A 17,911-nucleotide genomic window follows, 5' to 3' on the forward strand; every position below is an offset into this window, starting at 1 on the left:
TGCACTGACGCCTACATCCTGACGTCATCATGCACCCACTCTTACCCTCAGCCCCACCCTGCAGTGAGAGCCTGTCCCTTTACCTTTGTGTCCTACATACAAAATGGGATGACAGGAAGCAATCATGGATTTGCTGAATTGTCATGCCTAGTCTGCTCACAGTTACAGAGAAAAATCGGTATGTGTTACCAAAATAAAATCTACTGGTGGACAAAAAAAAAAAAAGGACCTCAAATTCTAAGCTTCCAAACACTGTTTCATAATTCTGTATAAAAATTCACAAGATTCCTAGGGACACAGTAACAGAACTATTAGCAACAGCAAAAATAATTATTCCATGAAGCAAGGCCGAGGCAGGGCAGTGCCACGCCCTCATTTAATCCATTTCTACCGTAAGTAGTACTGAAAGTGACGTTCAGTATAGAGTTTTTAACACTCTGCTTCAAAATAAAACAATTTGAGTTGTGCCCGCCTGGGGAAAAGACGCAAACATCATTCAGAAAAATCTCTGGAACAGCTGACATAGGATTTGAGGACACCCAGCCAAATGCAGCCGTCTGCCAATGACGCCTCCTGGTTACCATGCCCTGCACCTCCCAGAGCTGTGAGGACCCCCCAGGTTCATTAATGAACAGAAGCCTGACGATGGCCCCAAACCTTAACTTTGCAACCACGCAAAAATAAGCTCTTTGTGGCGAATCACAGATCTCTATGTGACAATGTCTTAAAAGCTGCGGCCTAACTGGACACGATAAAAGTGAGGTAGTTTAAGACTTCCTTTTCTTTACTGGGTAGTTATAAGATGAAGCAGGATACTGGTCTGCACAAGACAGCAAGCATTAATAGTACCGAGCCCAACTTAAACTCACAGGCACTTCAGCTGTGTCAAACAAAACAGAGATAATGAAAACTACTTAGAGTCATTACCTAATGGGCCACTAAACCCCTGCTAACGGTGAAAGACAGACAATACTCCACCACAACAGAATATGCTATCAGTTCCAACAACTATCAGTTGTCAGTTTGAGGGTACAGGAAAATACTGTATTTACACTTTCCACTGTCTTCAGACTGAAGAAAAAACAGAACAAACAAACAAACACCCTGCCCTAGCCTCAGCTGAGAGTCTTCCAGGCAGTGAAGAGGGGATCAATATTTGCCTTTCCATTTACAGTGTCCTCTCTCTCCCTTTCTTTCCCACCCCTCTCTCAGTGAGGAGAAAATAACTGTGACTTTTATTAGTGTAAGATGACCTCCTAGAGGCCCCAATTTTAATCACACACACACACACACACACACACACACACACACACACACACACACACACACACACACATCCTGGCATGGCAGCCCAGGCCTGTAAACCCACTAGGAGAGAAGAGGGAGGAGAAGTGCTCAGTGGAGTGATCTTTTAAAAATGAACAGTGTTTTCTGCCAACAAATCTTTCTTGTTTTGAAGTCCTTGTATAATCTTCAGAAGATTTTCACTGCACAATTGCTAAACCAAAGTCAACTTTAGCGAGCTGAAGCACTGCTTTGGCTGCCACAGTATCCCAAGAACTTTCCAGCATCTGCTCTGGAAGTGTTCTAGAACAGACTACTGCTGGAGCAAGTTACTGCTTCATGTGAAGAAATGGCAGAGGCCGCGACCTTGTGCTGTGCTGCTGGGGCAGAGCAGGTCACTTGGACAAGGACAAAAGCCATGGTGAAACGGGTGTTGGTGTTGGCTGACAGCAAAGTTAATGACACAGAAGGAAAAGCCACGCTCCTCCGACTCACTCCTGGATGGGAACCTGATGGCACTGTAAATGGAACATAAGTTTAATACAACAACTGACAAGTTCAAACGATGAAAATTTAGAAATAGCTGCTTGAGCCAACAGAGATATTCTAAAAGGAGAGAATGGCATTGTACATTTCACATGCTATCACAGGAGTGATGGCTAGTTCTAAAACTGAAATTAGAGGTGTGATTGCAATACTGTGTGCCAGGGATTAAACTCAGGGTCATCTCTCTTAGTATACCTACTACTGAGCGAAGCCTCCAGACCCTATGTAGAAGTCTCAGTACACCAGGACCACCAGCTACACATAGGTGCTACTAGGGCCTGGAGTCACAGACAGCAGCTAGTAACAGGACAGATTTAAAATTAAAATTTATTGCCCGGGTCCAGGGTTAGTGATTTTTTTTTTCTGCTATAAAATACATCACATAGTTCCTAACAAAAATCATTTAAGCATTTGTGGGGGAAAAAAAATCTAAACATCTATCTTGCAAAGTCAACACTGTACTTTGGTCAGATTTGTTTTCAATAAATCTTAAATATTACAGGTCTTAAATATTACATACTAAAAATTTTAAATGGGATTCCCCAACCCATCATAAATATTTCTAAGAAACAAACAAACAAAACACTACTGTGAGAGCTAAAGAGATGGCTCAGCAGCCAAGTGCTGCTCTCACAGAGGAACTGCGCTCAGTTCCCGGCCCCATGATGGACAGACCACAGCCACCCTCACTCCAGATGCACAGAATGTTGCTGACATCCTTTCAACATTTTCTTCTGGACTTCATTTTACCTGTACACAGGTACCCAACACACAACTCAAAGTAATATAGCTCTTTCTTTTTTATTAATTTATTCTTGTCTATATAAGTGATTTGTCTGCATTTATGTCTGTGCGCCATGAATACACCTGCACCCACAGAGGTCGGAAGAAGGTAGTGTATGCTCTGAAACTAGAGTTACAGACAACTGTGAGCCAGCACGTAGGTGCTGGGACTCAAACCCAGGTTCTCTGAAGAACAGTCAGTGCTCTTAACCACTGAGCCATCTCTCCAGCTGTAAAAATAAACCTGCAATTTTAAAATTAAAATTTAAATTAAAAAAAAATTAAAAACCGCCAGGCAGTGGTGGTGGCACACACCTGTAATCCCAGCACTCTGGGAGGCAGAGGCAGGTGGATTTCTGAGTTCGAGGCCAGTATGGTCTACAGAGTGAGTTCCAGGACAGCCAGGGCTATACAGAGAAACCCTGTCTCAAAAAAAAAAAAAAAAAAAAAATCAAATCCAAAAAACAAAAAGAAAAACAAAAAAAAATTAAAAACCAAACCAACAACAACAACAACAAAAAAAACCCTACTATAACCTTTTAATACATATCACCTTGGTATATGAAAATTCTATAACATTTAGTTCAATGCTTATAATGTCTTAACTTCCTATTTCATCCAGAAAGCTGTGCTAGATTTTAATTTGCAGCACTTAAAATTTAAATGCTGATTTGCTGTAGCTAGCTCCTGCCTTCCACCAAAGGTGGCTTTGGAGAAGCGTTTGGGAATCAACATGCGGGGCTGAAGAAAGGCATCACCCAGAGTTATATAAGCCCTCACGCCCCAGCCTCGGGCTCCTCTGTGCCTTCCCTCTCACTGACAACTAAGGAAACCACTTTCAAGCCAGGTATGGTACGCCTTTAAAGGCTGAAGCAGGTGGACCTCTCTGAGTTCAGGACTGGCCTGGTCTACACAACAGTTCCAGGCCAGCCAGGGCTACACAGTAAGACCCTGTCTCAAAAACAAAGAAGTTTTTTATGACTCTCACCATCAGCAGAGAACAAACATCTTCAATACTCAAAATTTTCACAACATACTTTTGAAAACTATGGTCTGAATAAATGTGCACTTATAACTACTACATTTCAAAAATCATAATCTCAATTCAGACAATTCCAAACCTTCTTGATTCCTCCAAAGAGGAACTGACAGAGAAGCTCTACACTTCCCACTGTTGTGTCCTGGTCCAGAGTATGGAACACAGCTCAAGTTTAGTCTTCTAATACTCATGTCTTTCAAACAACACAGCTTTCCCAGTCTTAATCTCCCAGACTTGCTATAATCAATCTAACATGCCCTCGATTCCACAAAGACACACTCGGTCCTGAGAGGTCCCTCTTCAGAGCCTTCTGTCTTCCTCAAAAGCATCAAAGTGAGGCTTCCCTAGACAAGTCTTGAACTTGAGATCCTCGTGCTTCAGCCTCCAGAATAACTGGGATTAGCAACGGGACCTGGGCCTAGCCTGATCCTGTTTCTAATAAAGAATCATTTAAAAGTTTGTAAAAACCAGGCATTACAGTGTACATCCGTAATCCTACCACTCAGGGTTGAGGGCAAAGGATGCAGAAGTTTAAGGTCATCCTTAGCCACACAGCAAGTTCAAGCTAGCTTAAGGTAAGCAAGAGCTGTGGGGGGGAAGGGGATGGATATACATACATATATACATACATACATACATACATACATACATACGTGTAAACACACACACACGGGTACACACATACATAATATATGTAAGTATGTTATTCTTAGCAATCACTTTGCTTTCAATTTTAAGAGGCTGATTTAATATAGTCTCATAAGAAAGATTTAGGTTCGTTTGAACTTACTCTCCATGACTACTAAAATTAGATTTTTCTGCTAATTCAACACAGGTAAGCAAGAGCAGCTATAAAGCATTCCAGCTAGACTGACTGCTTCCGTTTTCACGCTAATGCCACCTTTAGTCACAGGCTGGTCTGGAATGCTGGGTGCAGTTGGGGCAGACGAACCACTTACAGAGCAGTTGCTTTCACATGGAAACTGTAACCAAGACAAACCTTCCCCTAAGATGGACTTCCAAGGACATTAAATCATAAGAAATTGTTTCAGCAGCTGCTTCGAGCTAAGCATACATAACAAGACATCTGGCTGCCTGTGCATTTTCAGTTCATTTAAAAAGTATAAACACATTAAAACACTGAATGTGTGATATATGCGGCACCGTCTGCTCCTCCACACAGCTGGTCCATTCACTGTACTCATAGCCTCTTTATTATCTAAACATATTTACTACTTCCAACTCCCTAACGTCAACAAAACATGATTAATAAAGGCTAAAGTCTGTACACATTCAATTGTTGGTACTTGGCAATGAAAACAAATGTTATTAAAAACCTAATTTTGTGTTTGCTTCAGACTGCATCTCACTGTGTAGCCTAGGCTGGTCTGTAACTCACTATGTAGCTCAGGCTATCTGTTAACTCACCATCTTCTTGCCTCAGTCTCCCAAGAGCTAGGGTTATATGCATAAGGGAGGACGAATATACATACATACATGCATATATACATACATACATAATGTATGTAATTCTTAGCAATCACTTTACTTTCAGTTTTAAAAGGCTGATTTAATATAGTCTCATAAGAAACTATGGCTAATTTTAAAATTATATCAATTTAATTTTAACATTTGATCAAAAAAATATAAAACATCTAGCTTAATATGATTAGAAAAGAGCAGGGAATACATAAGTTCTCCACACTGTTTTTCTCATAAGGATCCAGGTAAAGGAGACTGAGCCCCCCTCGCCCCCAGCATGCTTACTAACAAATTCCTAACAGCCCATGCTCTAAGAACCTCCCTTTGCAAGTGACACTCCCACCCACAGTGCAGCATGATCTGACCGCTGCCTTATGTCCCATATTCCAAGTAGGAAAAAGGACAGGGCAAGAGACAAAGGGCTTGAAATGCATGCGCTCTGTGAGGTGACACCTGACGGCTTACTATCTCTGTAACAGCGCAAACATGTCATCAGGGAGCAAGGAGGAGTCTGTCAGCTGGGCTTACACAGTCACCCTGGGCACAGACAGGTAAAGACTTCTGTGTATCACAGACACTGGTGGGAAGCCACTCGCACATCCTTCCCTAGTAGGCCCGTCTTCTGATCGAAGCTCACCATGCAGCAACTCGGGGCCAGGCATGGTGCAATCTGCAGCTCTAGGGAAAGTAGGGACCAAGCACAATGTCCCCGAGCCCATCTGCCCATAAGTGTGTGTCGTTTTTGTTTCTGGGCCAGAGGCAAACAGCCTGTTTCTGAAAGAACCCCTCTGCGTTTGTTACTTTATGATGATAAAACTGAAGAGCTTCTTTATCTAAAAATAACTTCCTGTATGTGGCTAGAACTCTAGGTGAGCTGGCCGAGTGCATGTCTAGCATGCTGCGTGCGGCCTCCACGACGTGGATGTGGTGCAGCAGACCTGTGGTCTCGACACTCACGAGATAAGAGGAGGAGGAAATGTTCACGGCTGGGGCTAGAAAGGTGGCTCAGCAGTTACAAGAACTGGAGGATGTTCTTCCAGAGAACTCAGGGTTAACATCTAGCATCCATCTTGGTGGCTCACAACCTTCTACAATTCCAGTTCCAGGGGGTCCAAGATCCTCTTTTGGTCTCCTCAGGCAATGAACATACATGGAATACAGACATACATGCAGGCAAAACTGATACATATAAAACAACTTTCTAGAAAGTTCAAACTTATTCTCAGCTACACAGTAAGCTCCAGGACAGCCTGGGATATATGAGACCCTGTCTAATAAATAAATGTAATTACTTTAAAATATGTATCTTCAGAACCAGAAAGATAGACCAGGTACTACCTACCAAGGCTGATAAGTGGAGTTCAGTCCTCAGGACCCACATGGTAGAGGAGAGAACTAACTCTCACAGTTAATTCTCTGACCTCCACGAATGTGCCATGGCACATACATGCCCACATGCATGCGCGCGCACACAGTAAGGAGATCGGTGATCTCCACGCATGTGCTGTGGCATATGCATGCACACACACAGTAAGGAGATGAGTGTATTCTCATCCTAGCTACTCAGACAGCTGAAGCAGGAGGACAGGCCAGACACCAGCAAGGCCAACATGAAAGGTTCTGTCTCAAGAGTCAGTCAGTCATTAGTAAATTCTCCAAAGTAATTAAAGTATCTGGCAGTGAAAGAATGTCACAGACATTACAAAGGTTCGTGGCCTTCCAAAGGGCCATGATAGATGACTGCACAGCCAGTGCATGAAGGAAGGCGATGAGGACAGAAACAGCTAACAAGGATTCCAGAGGCGAATCCGTTCTGAGGGGGGCGATAAGCAACGGCTCATAGCAAGCAGACATTCTTATACACGTAGGAACTGCACTGAGCCGCAGCGATGGAAACCCGCTTCCAGCAGCATAAACAACTAAGGGTTTGCTTTGTCACATGAGATGCCCAGGGTGAGGGAGGGAGAAGAGCAGTTGTTGACCTTGGTTCAGGGCTCAGTGACATCAAAGCAAAACCGCTGGGCGACTACTGGGTCGTGGTGCCAGGATGGGTGTGCAACTCAGAAGACCTCATCTATGTTCCAGGACACAGGAAACAGGCTGTCGGGAGGAGAACCACACACTTCTTCACTGAGTAAGTTCCCTGGGAAGAACCTCACTAGCAAGTCCCATTGGAGGGCCTCCCCAACTACATCTTAGGGAACACACCTAGCTTCAAAGAACATCGGAAAGAAAGCCGTCCTCTCTAGAACAGTCTCAAAACAAAACCAAGAAGCCCGGGAAAAGAGAAAACTCTGGTCAGTTTGCTTTTCCACCACACAGACTAGGTTCAACTTGCCTTTCTCAAACTCTTTACAGACCTGTAAGATCTCTTCTTACCAAAGTTAGTGTAATCCTCTGCCTACCATGTTAATACTACTGAAGGACTTACTCATCCTCCCTTAACATGAAATTCTTGTTTGATGACAGTGTGGTTTGAACAAAATTGGGCCCCAAACCTCAAACACATCTGAGTGCCTTGTCACTTGCTGGGACTATCTGGGAAGGATTAGGAGCTGTGGCTTTGTCGGAGGAGGTGTATTGATGGGAATATGCTTTGAGGTTTCAAAAGCCCATGTCATTCCCAGATAGCGCTCTACCTCATGGTTGTCTCAAAGTGAGTTCTCCACACCTGCTCCTAGCACCATGCCTGCCTGCCTGCCTACAGCAATACCCCCTGCCAAGATGGTCATAGACCCTCTCATCTCTGAAACCATGACTCCCAATTTAAATGTTTTGTTTTGTTTAAGTTGCCTTGCTGATGGTGTTTTGTCACAGCAACAGAAAAGCAAGCAAGACAGGTTGACACAGTCTATACACACCAGGCGAAATACAAAGAATTACGTGAGTGTGTAATCCTTAAACACTATACCAGAACCTTGAGCTCTTCAACACAGGATTTAGGCAGATGGCTTAGCAGGCCCCACCCCTATCAAATCCTAGTCTGGTGGCGCACACCTGTAAGCACAGCACTGATGAAGATCCTGAGGCTCGCTGGCCTGGCCTGGTCTAGCCATACCAAAAAAGTCCAGGTTCCATATAAGACCCTGTCTCAGAAAGTCAGGGGCGCACATAGCTCTAGTCCCCGCACTTGGGGGGCAGAGGCAGGTAGACCCTGTGAGCTTGAGGCCAGCCTGGTCTACATAGGGTATTCTAGGGTACCAGAGTTACATGGTTAAGACCCTATGGGGGGGGGGGGGGAGCGGGGGGGGGGGGGACAGGGAAGAGAAAACAAAAGAAAAAAAGAGGAGAGGAGAATGATTAAGGAATTTACCCAACACTTAATGGCCCCTGTACATGCCTGTCCCCTCTCCCTCCCCCCCCCCCACTTCAGCAGTTAATTTTCATTTTCATTACACAATAAAGGCCAAGGCTAGCTCTGGCAGAACTTACAGGAGTGGTGTATCCGTGATTAACTGGATCAGGCTGCAGAGCAGTTCTTCCAAAAGATCTTCAGAGTCGGAACCTAGTGAGACACACAAAGCTATGTTTTGACAAGGTAGACAATGGATGAAATGACTTAGATGTCAAGTTTTCATTTCTAATAAGAACAGAATTGTTATTACATATATTCAAACACTACTTGGACCGCTGAATAAAATCCAGATCATGAGCACATCAGCAGCTACTACAGCCTTAATAACAACTTTTCTGTATCAGTGTGTGTGCCACAGCACATGTGTGAAAGGCGGAGGACGGTCTACCTTTATGTGAGTTTTAGAAAAAAGCTCATCGGGTGTGTATGACTTGCTGAACTATTTCACTGGCTCTCATTTTGCTTTCAAGATTGGGTCTCACTGTGTAGTCCTTAGCGGGCAAGCCTCTCCCGAATTCTGAGATTACAGTGTATACTACAGGCAGGAGAGCTGGCCCTGGTCTCACCTGCTGCAGCACTTGGGAGAGCTGGCCCTGTACCTCACCTGGGTAGCACAGGAGAGCTGGCCCTGGACATGCAGGCTGCAGGTGAGCAGGCCCCAAGGGCGTGAGTGCAGGAGAGCCAGCTCTTGTCTGTCTCTTGTCTGCTGTGTGACGGTGTGGATGGCTGAGGGAGAATGCCTTCCTTCCCTCCCTCATCCCTCACCACCTTCAGCAGGTGGGAGATCTGCCGAGGCCCTCACCTGCTGCAGCACTCAGGAGAGCGAGCGGACCCTGCACCTCGCCTGGCCCAGAGTGGAGCTGGTCCTGGTGCAGGGGTTGCCAATGAGCCAGGCCAACGGTGTGTGGGCAGGAGAGCGGGAGGGCAGACCAACTCAGACACCTCTCAGGCCCAGATGCAGGGCTTTCGGCTGGTCCACCGCATCATCTACCCCACTGATGAACTGCTGGAGTGCACGAGGGGGCTGGTCCTATAGATCCAAAACCACAGGATCACAGGACAGCAGCAGGATATCCGAGAGTAGCCCCAGTGAGTTTTCGGTATTGATAGACTAGCAGAAGCCAGAGGCCTCACACCAGACCAATGAGTCATTACAAGTAAAGTGTGGACAGAAGGGACCACTGTTGACACACTGTGACATACTGCAACTTCTACAACAAGACTATTTCTGTTGGGTGGGGAGCAGGTATGAGGGGAGAGGGGAACGAGTGAAACTGGGGTGCATGGTGTGAAAACACAAGAAGGCTTTCCAGGTCAGAGAATCTAAGTGGCAAGGACAGGATGTGATCTGTCATCCCAAGACAAGCACCTCTGTCCCAAATGCTCACAGCTAAGGGACCTCCAACCTGCTTAAGGCAGAGGATAGCCTTGTGACTTCCGGTTTGGGTTCTGGACACTCATGACATCAACTCCTTCATGAAATGGTTTCCTCAGGCCATGGACAACCTCGCATCTACTTGGCGTCCTCTGCTCTCCACCAGAACACCTTCCATTCATTCTGCCACAGGCTGGCCCTCTCCCCCCCCCCCCCTTACTGAGCTGTCTCTCTAACTCAACATGCTTCATTGTTGTTGTTGTTGTTGTCGAGACAGTTTCTCTGTGTAGCCCTGGCTGTCCTGGAACTCACTCTGTAGACCAGTGAACCGGAGTCCCTCCCACCTCAGGCTGGTCACAGCTGATGCTCACCACCAGCTGCGGCTGTGCCCTCCCGACCCAGGGGGCTCTCACGTTCTTGTCATCACGCCGAGATCTCAATTCAGTTAAGTTCACTCGGTACACTGCGGCTCACTCTTCCACACCGGTCAGCTCTCCCTCCACCTGGAGCTTATCCTCCAATGTCTGCCTTATCTCCAGGTTGTTTTTAAAAATAGCTGACTTAACTCTCTCACTTTCTTGACTTAGATAACTTTTATCATTTAAGCTAATGATTATGTATCTAGAAGAGTGGAGACCCTTACTGATCACCAGAAGAAACGCAGTATGAGACGAACAAACACACACATGTGAACCACTCATTAAAAGAAACAGCTGGTGGCTGGAGCGATGGTCTGCAGTTATAAACTCTGGCTGTTCCTGCAGAGGACCCAAGTGCAGTTTCCACATCCACAAGGATGCTCACACTGCCCATCACCCTCTCTGGCCTTTCAGTGGCCGCACAGTGCATATATATATAGCAGACAAACACTCGGACACATGGAATAAAAATAAATCTTTAAAGAGAGACTTAACGCCGCTGCTCCTCAGCACTGTGGGCAGGGCCAGGTTCTCAGTGCTGTCCAAAGTACACTACGCCAGCGACAACTGCTAAAACAGTGCAGTCGCATACCTCAAAAGTAGTCTGTGGAGCCTGAAAGCCAGAACAAACTGATTTCTTCAAAACTGAATACTTCACACGCATGGTGGTGCACGGCAGCAAGCCTAGCACACAGAAGGAAGGCCGAGTTCAAGGCCAGCCGGGACCACAATTTATTATACACCCATATTCAGAAAATCTTGGTGGAGTCTATGTTTGCCTATTTTCGTTGGAGTTACTCTAAAGTATTAAATATCTTTAATTAGCAGCATTCTAAAATGCTGTTATAAATTAATCACAAAAAGAAAAAGAAACAAGCTCATTCTTTTCCAAAAATAAACCATCTACATGTCAATGCACTGCAATATTAAGGAGCTGTGATCTATGTCTTTCTGATCACATCAATGCTTCTGCGTGTCTGCAATTACTTTAGGCAAACAGAAAAGACAGCACTAAGTACCCAGTGCGCTTACGGTAAAATTTAAATGATTCTGATCCAGTGATTACAAAAGGATTCCTGAGTGTACTGGCTGATTTTGTGTGTCCACTTGGAGTCATCAGTGAGAAAAGAGTCTCAGTTGAAGAAATACGTCCATGACAACCAGGTGTAAGACTTTTTCTCAGTGATCAGTGGGAAAGAGTCCTGACCATTGTGAGCAGTGCCATCCCTGGGCTGGTGGTCCTGGGTTCTATAAGAAAGCAAGCTGAGCAAAACAGGGGAAACAAGCCAGTAAGATCCCTCCATGGCCTCTGTATCAGCTCCTGCCTCCAGAATACTGTCCTGTTTGAATTCCTGTCCTGACTTCCTTCGGCAATGAACAACAATATGGAAATGTAAGCCAAATAAACCCTTTCCAACATGCTTTCTGGTCCTGGTGTTTCACCACAGCCACAGAAACTCTAATGAAGACACTGAGACAGCAACTGTTACAAAGACCAGACAACAACTCAGGAGCGCCCAGAAGCACTTCTCTATTTTTCTGCAAAGATAAATGTAAATTTTACATGTTTTTGGGTTTTCTGAAAATGTACTTTGCTATGGTGAATAGGCTACCCTGACATATGAACTTTCTTCTCTGAGTCACGTTTTCATTGTTGGGTTGATGTTTGGTGTTATTGTTTATTTACTTTTGCACTGCTTACATATAAATAATAAAATTACATCATTAAACTTTATGTTAAAGTTCTTAAAACATCAATCCTCGGTGTATAACGCCAGGGTTAGCTGCATCAGTCTCTGGGGACTAGTTAAAGCAGAGAAAAGGGAGAGGAGGAACCTTGTTGCAAGGCAGCCAGAGCTCCTGGGCCAGAGACACACCAAAGCTAGTTCCATGAGGAAAAACTGCAATCCAGTAGAAGGAGAAGGGTCCCGAACACACAGGCAAAAGCTGTCTAAGAGTTGTCGTGGTCATGGTGTCTTTTCACAGCACCAGGACCTTAACTAAGACAGTGAATCTTCCTCAGCCTCTCTATGATGATACGTGCCTGGTCTTACTGTAGCTTGAAATGTAGTATTTGGTTGGTGTCCCTGGGAGGCCTGCTCTTTTCTGAGGGGAAATGAAGGGTTGGAGAATCTTGGGGAGAAGGGAGGTGGGGAGAAAGACTCAGGGGGAAGGGAAACTGCAGTCATGGTGTAATATATGAGAGAATAATAAAAACCATAAAGAAATGATTTAATTGGGTCTGGCTTACAGTTTCAGAGGTTTAGTTCATTATCAGCATGATTGTGTATAGGCAGAGAATTCTACAAGCTGATCCACAGGCAGCAGGAGACTCTGTACCATATTGGGCCTAGCATGAAGATCTGAGACCTCAAAGCTGACCCTCACGGTGACACACCTCCTCCAACAAGGCCACACCTCCTAACAGTGCCACTCCCTGTGGGTCAGACATTCAAACACCTGAGTCTATGCAGGCCATACCTATTCAAAACACCACCACCTCCATGGAACTCAGCAGGTCAAAAGGCATGGGTTTCAAGGGTGATGCCTAAGAGTTCTAATCACATTGAGGCCAAGAAGAGAAAGGAAAGTGGGTGTGTTAGAAAACAGTTAAGGATTTTGAAGACTACCAAAAAAAAAAAAAAAACCAAGCCGGGCGTGGTGGTGCACGCCTGTAATCCCAGCACTTGGGAGGCAGAGGCAGGCGGATTTCTGAGTTCAAGGCCAGCCTGGTCTACAGAGTGAGTTTCAGGACAGCCAAGGCTATACAGAAAAACCCAGTCTCAGAAAAACAACAACAACAACCAAAAACCCCCAAAAAAGGATTTTGAAGTCTGCTCTACAAATTTCATCTTACACTATTTTTCCTTGGTTTACACTGCTCTCTTACGTGTCATTTGTTCTCTACCCTTTGGTTCCATTTACCTGCCACTGAAGTAAAGGCTAAAAGCTTGATGTACTCACTCAGGTGGAGCCTGCCCGGGGCGGGTGGACAGTCCCTCTGGAGGGCTCCTAGCTGCTACACAGAGGACACCAAACATATTCCTTTTCTGCTTTGGTTCATTTGGTTTGGGGTAAGTCCCAATGCCTGCATTCTTTTTTTTCTTTTTCTTTTTTTTTTTTTTTTCTTTCAAGACAGGGTTTCTCTGTGTAGCCCTGGCTGTCCTGGAACTCACTCTATAGTCCAGGCTGGCCTCGAACTCAGAAATCCGCCTGCCTCTGCCTCCCAAGGGCTGGGATTACAGGCGTGCGCCACCACCACCCGGCTCAATGCCTACATTCTATCAGGGGAGTCAGGGTGAGCTCCTGCAGGCTCCAAAGAAGTTCCTGGGTGAGCCTTGCAGGTGAGCCCCTCAGATAATCAACTCACATTAGGACACTGGGAGGGGTAGCCTACAACTGAGGCCTGAGCACTTTCTAGCAACCCTTAGGGCCTGCCTCTAAGACAGCTGTCATTCCAGTCCCCAAGCCATCCCAGAGTTCTGAAACAAGAGGCTTTCTTCTGGTGCTCTCCAAACACAAAGCAGTTAGCATCCAGCTAAGTTCTTTATTACTTGACTTTCTAACAGCTCTGAAATGTCAACCTGGTGTTTTCCCAATGCTAGGGCAGTAGCTCTACACTACCAAGCTAAGGCCTGCACATCCAAGGTTTAAATTCTCAATGCCAATTAGAGTTTTGAGAGAAAGCAAAGATGAACACATGTATAACCTGCTGTGCTTGAAAGCAACCCTCATAAAAATAAGTAAAAGAAAAATCATCTTCAAATACATTTACGTGGAACTACTTCATGCCTTTCAAGGATTTGGTCTAGCCTAGGCTGAAACGGCCACCTCAGCACCCGCAGACCTGCCACTGCTGGCCCTGGGTGGCAATGCCTACTCTTAAGCACTGAGCCATTTCTCCAGCCCCCATTGGGGGATGCGGTCTTTTTCTTAGCAAGCAGAACTGTGTTTTGAGTACTACCGATGTCAAAAGATTAGCATAAAAACATCAGAGTATGCAATACTGAATAAAAGCTCCATTCATCGCTCAGAATATATTTAAAAATACAGAAACTGCATGTTTATAAGATTCTAGACTGTGATAACTGGGGGGAAGGGGACCTATCCCTGCATGCTGGAAGCAATATTCATAGCCAGTGCCCAGCAGAACGTGCCCCAACCACCATGCCTTCCTACACTGGACAGTTCTCGTAAACCAGGCCTTCCTTCCTTATGCTGCACTGGTAGGCATTTGACAGCAACGAGAGGGCATTACTGCAGAGAAACGGTACCAGGAGTGGGGCTGCTGCAGGGATGAGCTCAGCCACGTGCTCTGCGCTCTCAGACCTGGTCTGCAGGAAGGGAACCCTGGGCTCAAAGAGCCCTTGATTGTTGTAAGCCAAGTTCAGCAGCTTATTATTCAGGAGCTGGTTTGAGACAGAAACAAGGACCGATTCAGGAAGTGGGCCATAGGTCATGCAAGTCACATTCTGGCACAGAATCTCTGCTTCATTTTGCCTGTGACCTATGAACATGATTGGGGATAAATTCAGAGTTGTGGAGGAGGGAGCTGGTGAGATGGCTCTGCAGGTAAGGGACCTGGTGCCAAGCATGGTGACTGGTGTTCAATTCCCTGGGAACCACAAGATGGCAGAAAGAAGACCACTCCAGTAAGTTGTCCTTTGGCCTCCACACACATGCCACAGCATGCTGGCAAGCCTACACACATGCACTAATAAATGTAATTTTAAAAAAATTAATCACTAAAACATCTCTAATCTCAGCACACAGGAGGCCCAGGCATAGGTAAGCCCTAGATGCTAAACACAGAGCCATAGGATTTGGTGTCTTGCTTGGTTTGCGCATAACTTTGGCCCAGTCCCTTGGTATGTTGCCGCTCCTTGCTGTTGGAATAGGAATGTTTATCATGTACCAATAAAGTACTGAACTAAGTAACTTGTTCTCACTTCCTAGGGGCTGACAGTTAAGGTCCCCCGTTCAGTCTCAAAAGATACTTGGGCTGTGAGACCGTGCTGAAACTATTAAAGACCATGGAAACCTGAGGATGGACCAAATGTGCTTCTCATCCAGGGAGAGTGTAGGAGCTGGTTCTAGGCCCCCTACACATGTGCAGCAGATGTGCAGCTTGGTCCTCATGTGGCTCCCTAACAACTGGAGCAGGGCCCATCTCTGACTCTGCTCCCTGCCACTGAACGCCTCCTTCCCTATCTAGACGGCCTGGTGGGCCGCAGTGGGAAGCCTGCTGGGATTGGATATCCCAGAGTTGGGTGGTACCTAAGGGGGAGTCCACTTCTATGAGGAGAAAAGGAGGCAGTGGGGAGGGGGGATATGTAAGGGTGGGACTGGGGGGGCTGTGACTGGGACGTAAAGTGAACTAAAAATTAATAATAATACTAATAAAGAACACTTGTCACCCTTGCAGAGAGGGCCCGGACATACACCATGGCTCACAACGATCCTCATCTCCAGTTCCAGGGCCTTCCATGCCTCCTTCTGCCCTTCTCAGGCACCAGGTGCACACATGTCACACATTCATACACAGAGGTAAAACACTCATACACATAAAATAAATAAGTCTAAAAATGCAACAATACTAAGTGGTAAGTGATATGTTTGTCGGGTTGACAAGGAGCAGACTTTGTGATGCTTACACTGGTTGTCAATGTGACCGGATCTCAAATCACCCACGAGACAGACCTCTGGGCATGCGTGTGACACAGCTTCCAGATTAGGTTTAGAAGTGGGTGGCGCCATCCCACAGACTGAGGTACCAAACCATATAAAAGGCAAAGGCAGACAAGCACCAGCATCGACTCTCTCGGCTTCCTTACTGCAGATACAAGGTGACAGCTGCCTCGTGCTCCTGCTGCAACCACACCCCACCATGACACAATGCACCCTCAAACTCCGGGCAAAATAAACCCTTTCTCCCCTGTTCTGTCAGGTGTTTGGTTACAGCAAGAATCAATAAAGACGTCAAAGGAGGAAGGCCTTTTCCTGAGTTTTCAAATGCTTCTTAAACGCTGAGAGTGTATGCTGAGCGGGTGTGAGCACAGGAGTCACAGTGCACATGTGGAGGTCACAGGATGACCAGGAGGGCGGCTCTTCCCTCCCCTTTCACATCGGGCAGCCTGGCTTGCACTGTTGAGAGGCAGTGCCCTTCCCCACTAAGTCAGATTCTCCTTTAATCCTAAAATCTGCCATCGACCTATTACTTACTGTAACTGCCGGGGGACTTTTCTTCATATGTAAAATGAAGCTGCAGCTCCTCCTCAGACATCTCACAGATGAACACTTTCAGCAAGCAGCAAATAATAAACAAAGCATTGTGAGTCTGCCAAATGAAGATGTGGCTGGAAAGGAAAGACCAGAAGCACCTACGATTCAGTATTTAATCATAAGCAATGTCGGTCTGTTTCTAGTCTGTGTGTTTTCCTAATTTGAGAATGGTTCTGCTCAGCCTGCTTATAAGACAATGTCTGTATCTTCTAGTTCTACTGAGCCAGTGGCAACGTCTGTATTTTCTGTGAGATCACACTCGACGTAGTGAAATCTACTGGACTGAAACGGTCACTGGCAGCTGTAGGTTTGACTGTTGTGCCCTTAGCTTTGTAACTGTCTCACATGAAAGTGAGTGAAAGCAAAGAAAGCTAAAACTATGGTAGCATGAAGAGACTACACACAAGCACACAGAGTGACCAAAGGAGACTTCTGTGGCAGCACAGTACAGTGCCTGTTAGCTGTATTCAGGACAGGAAATGTTTAACCGGATTTGATATATTTCTTCATAAGCAGAGCAATAAACAATCTTAAAGATACTATCTATCTATAACAATTTACAAGAGCCAGGCAGCACAGTGGCTCCCACCTGTTATCCCAGCAACCACATGGTGGCTCACAACCATCCGTAATGAGATCTGACGCCCTCTTCTGGTGTGTCTGAAGACAGCTACAGTGTACTCACATATAATAAATAAACAAACAAACAAATCTTTTTTAAAAAAAGATGACATCAGTCTAAGTCACTATTTAAACTAGATTAGTAATCACGAGGAGTGGTAACGGGAGGAAGCACCTGTTGTAACAACTGCACCCTGACAACGGAGGGTAATGGCAGGATGAGCATGATCAAATAAACGTCACCATGAAACCCATTTTATGCATTACTCAAAGAAAACTAATGATTAATTTTAAAACTGAATTAAAAATGTATAATTACTAATCATTTTAAAGTATAATTTTAATAACTAAACAAAGTGCTGGAATCAAACAAGTTACTGAATCTTACACCAACAATTGAAGACCCTTAAATAAAAACTTTCTATTACTTTTTCTCTCTTAATAAAATGATTTCTCCACAGGGGTTTCCAAAAGACCATAACCTATTCCCTGCACCAAATAAAAACTATTCCTCACAGCGCCAAGCATGCCACGCCATGGAGACGTTGACCAGCAACTTACTTCTGACACTCGGCTGAAAGCCTGAGCTCCCGGGTTCTGGAAAGGAAGACCTTAGTTAACGCGGCAAGATTTCCTGTTCGAGGGTTGTTTTCAACTGCAAGAGACAAGAAAGGCATTTAAATAGTTAATGCTGAGCATATCATACCATTTACGAAATGTCACAC

At 45.3% G+C, this 17,911-nt stretch overlaps 1 protein-coding gene across 3 annotated transcripts in view; it reads right to left on the reverse strand.

Annotated features, from left to right (window-relative positions):
- Dym (dymeclin) overlaps nucleotides 1-17,911 on the reverse strand; it is a 262,686-nt gene that overhangs the window by 207,326 nt on the left and 37,449 nt on the right. For all 3 annotated transcript variants that reach the window (XM_052155709.1, XM_052155710.1, XM_052155711.1), the window contains 3 exons: nucleotides 17,748-17,841; nucleotides 16,506-16,639; nucleotides 8,567-8,639 (listed from right to left, as the gene is read on the reverse strand). In XM_052155709.1, coding sequence (XP_052011669.1) covers nucleotides 8,567-8,639; nucleotides 16,506-16,639; nucleotides 17,748-17,841 — 301 coding nt within the window. The remainder of the gene's footprint in view (nucleotides 1-8,566; nucleotides 8,640-16,505; nucleotides 16,640-17,747; nucleotides 17,842-17,911) is intronic.

This window comes from Apodemus sylvaticus, chromosome 13 (assembly GCF_947179515.1).
Source record: "Apodemus sylvaticus chromosome 13, mApoSyl1.1, whole genome shotgun sequence".
Classification (NCBI taxonomy): Eukaryota; Metazoa; Chordata; class Mammalia; order Rodentia; family Muridae; genus Apodemus; species Apodemus sylvaticus.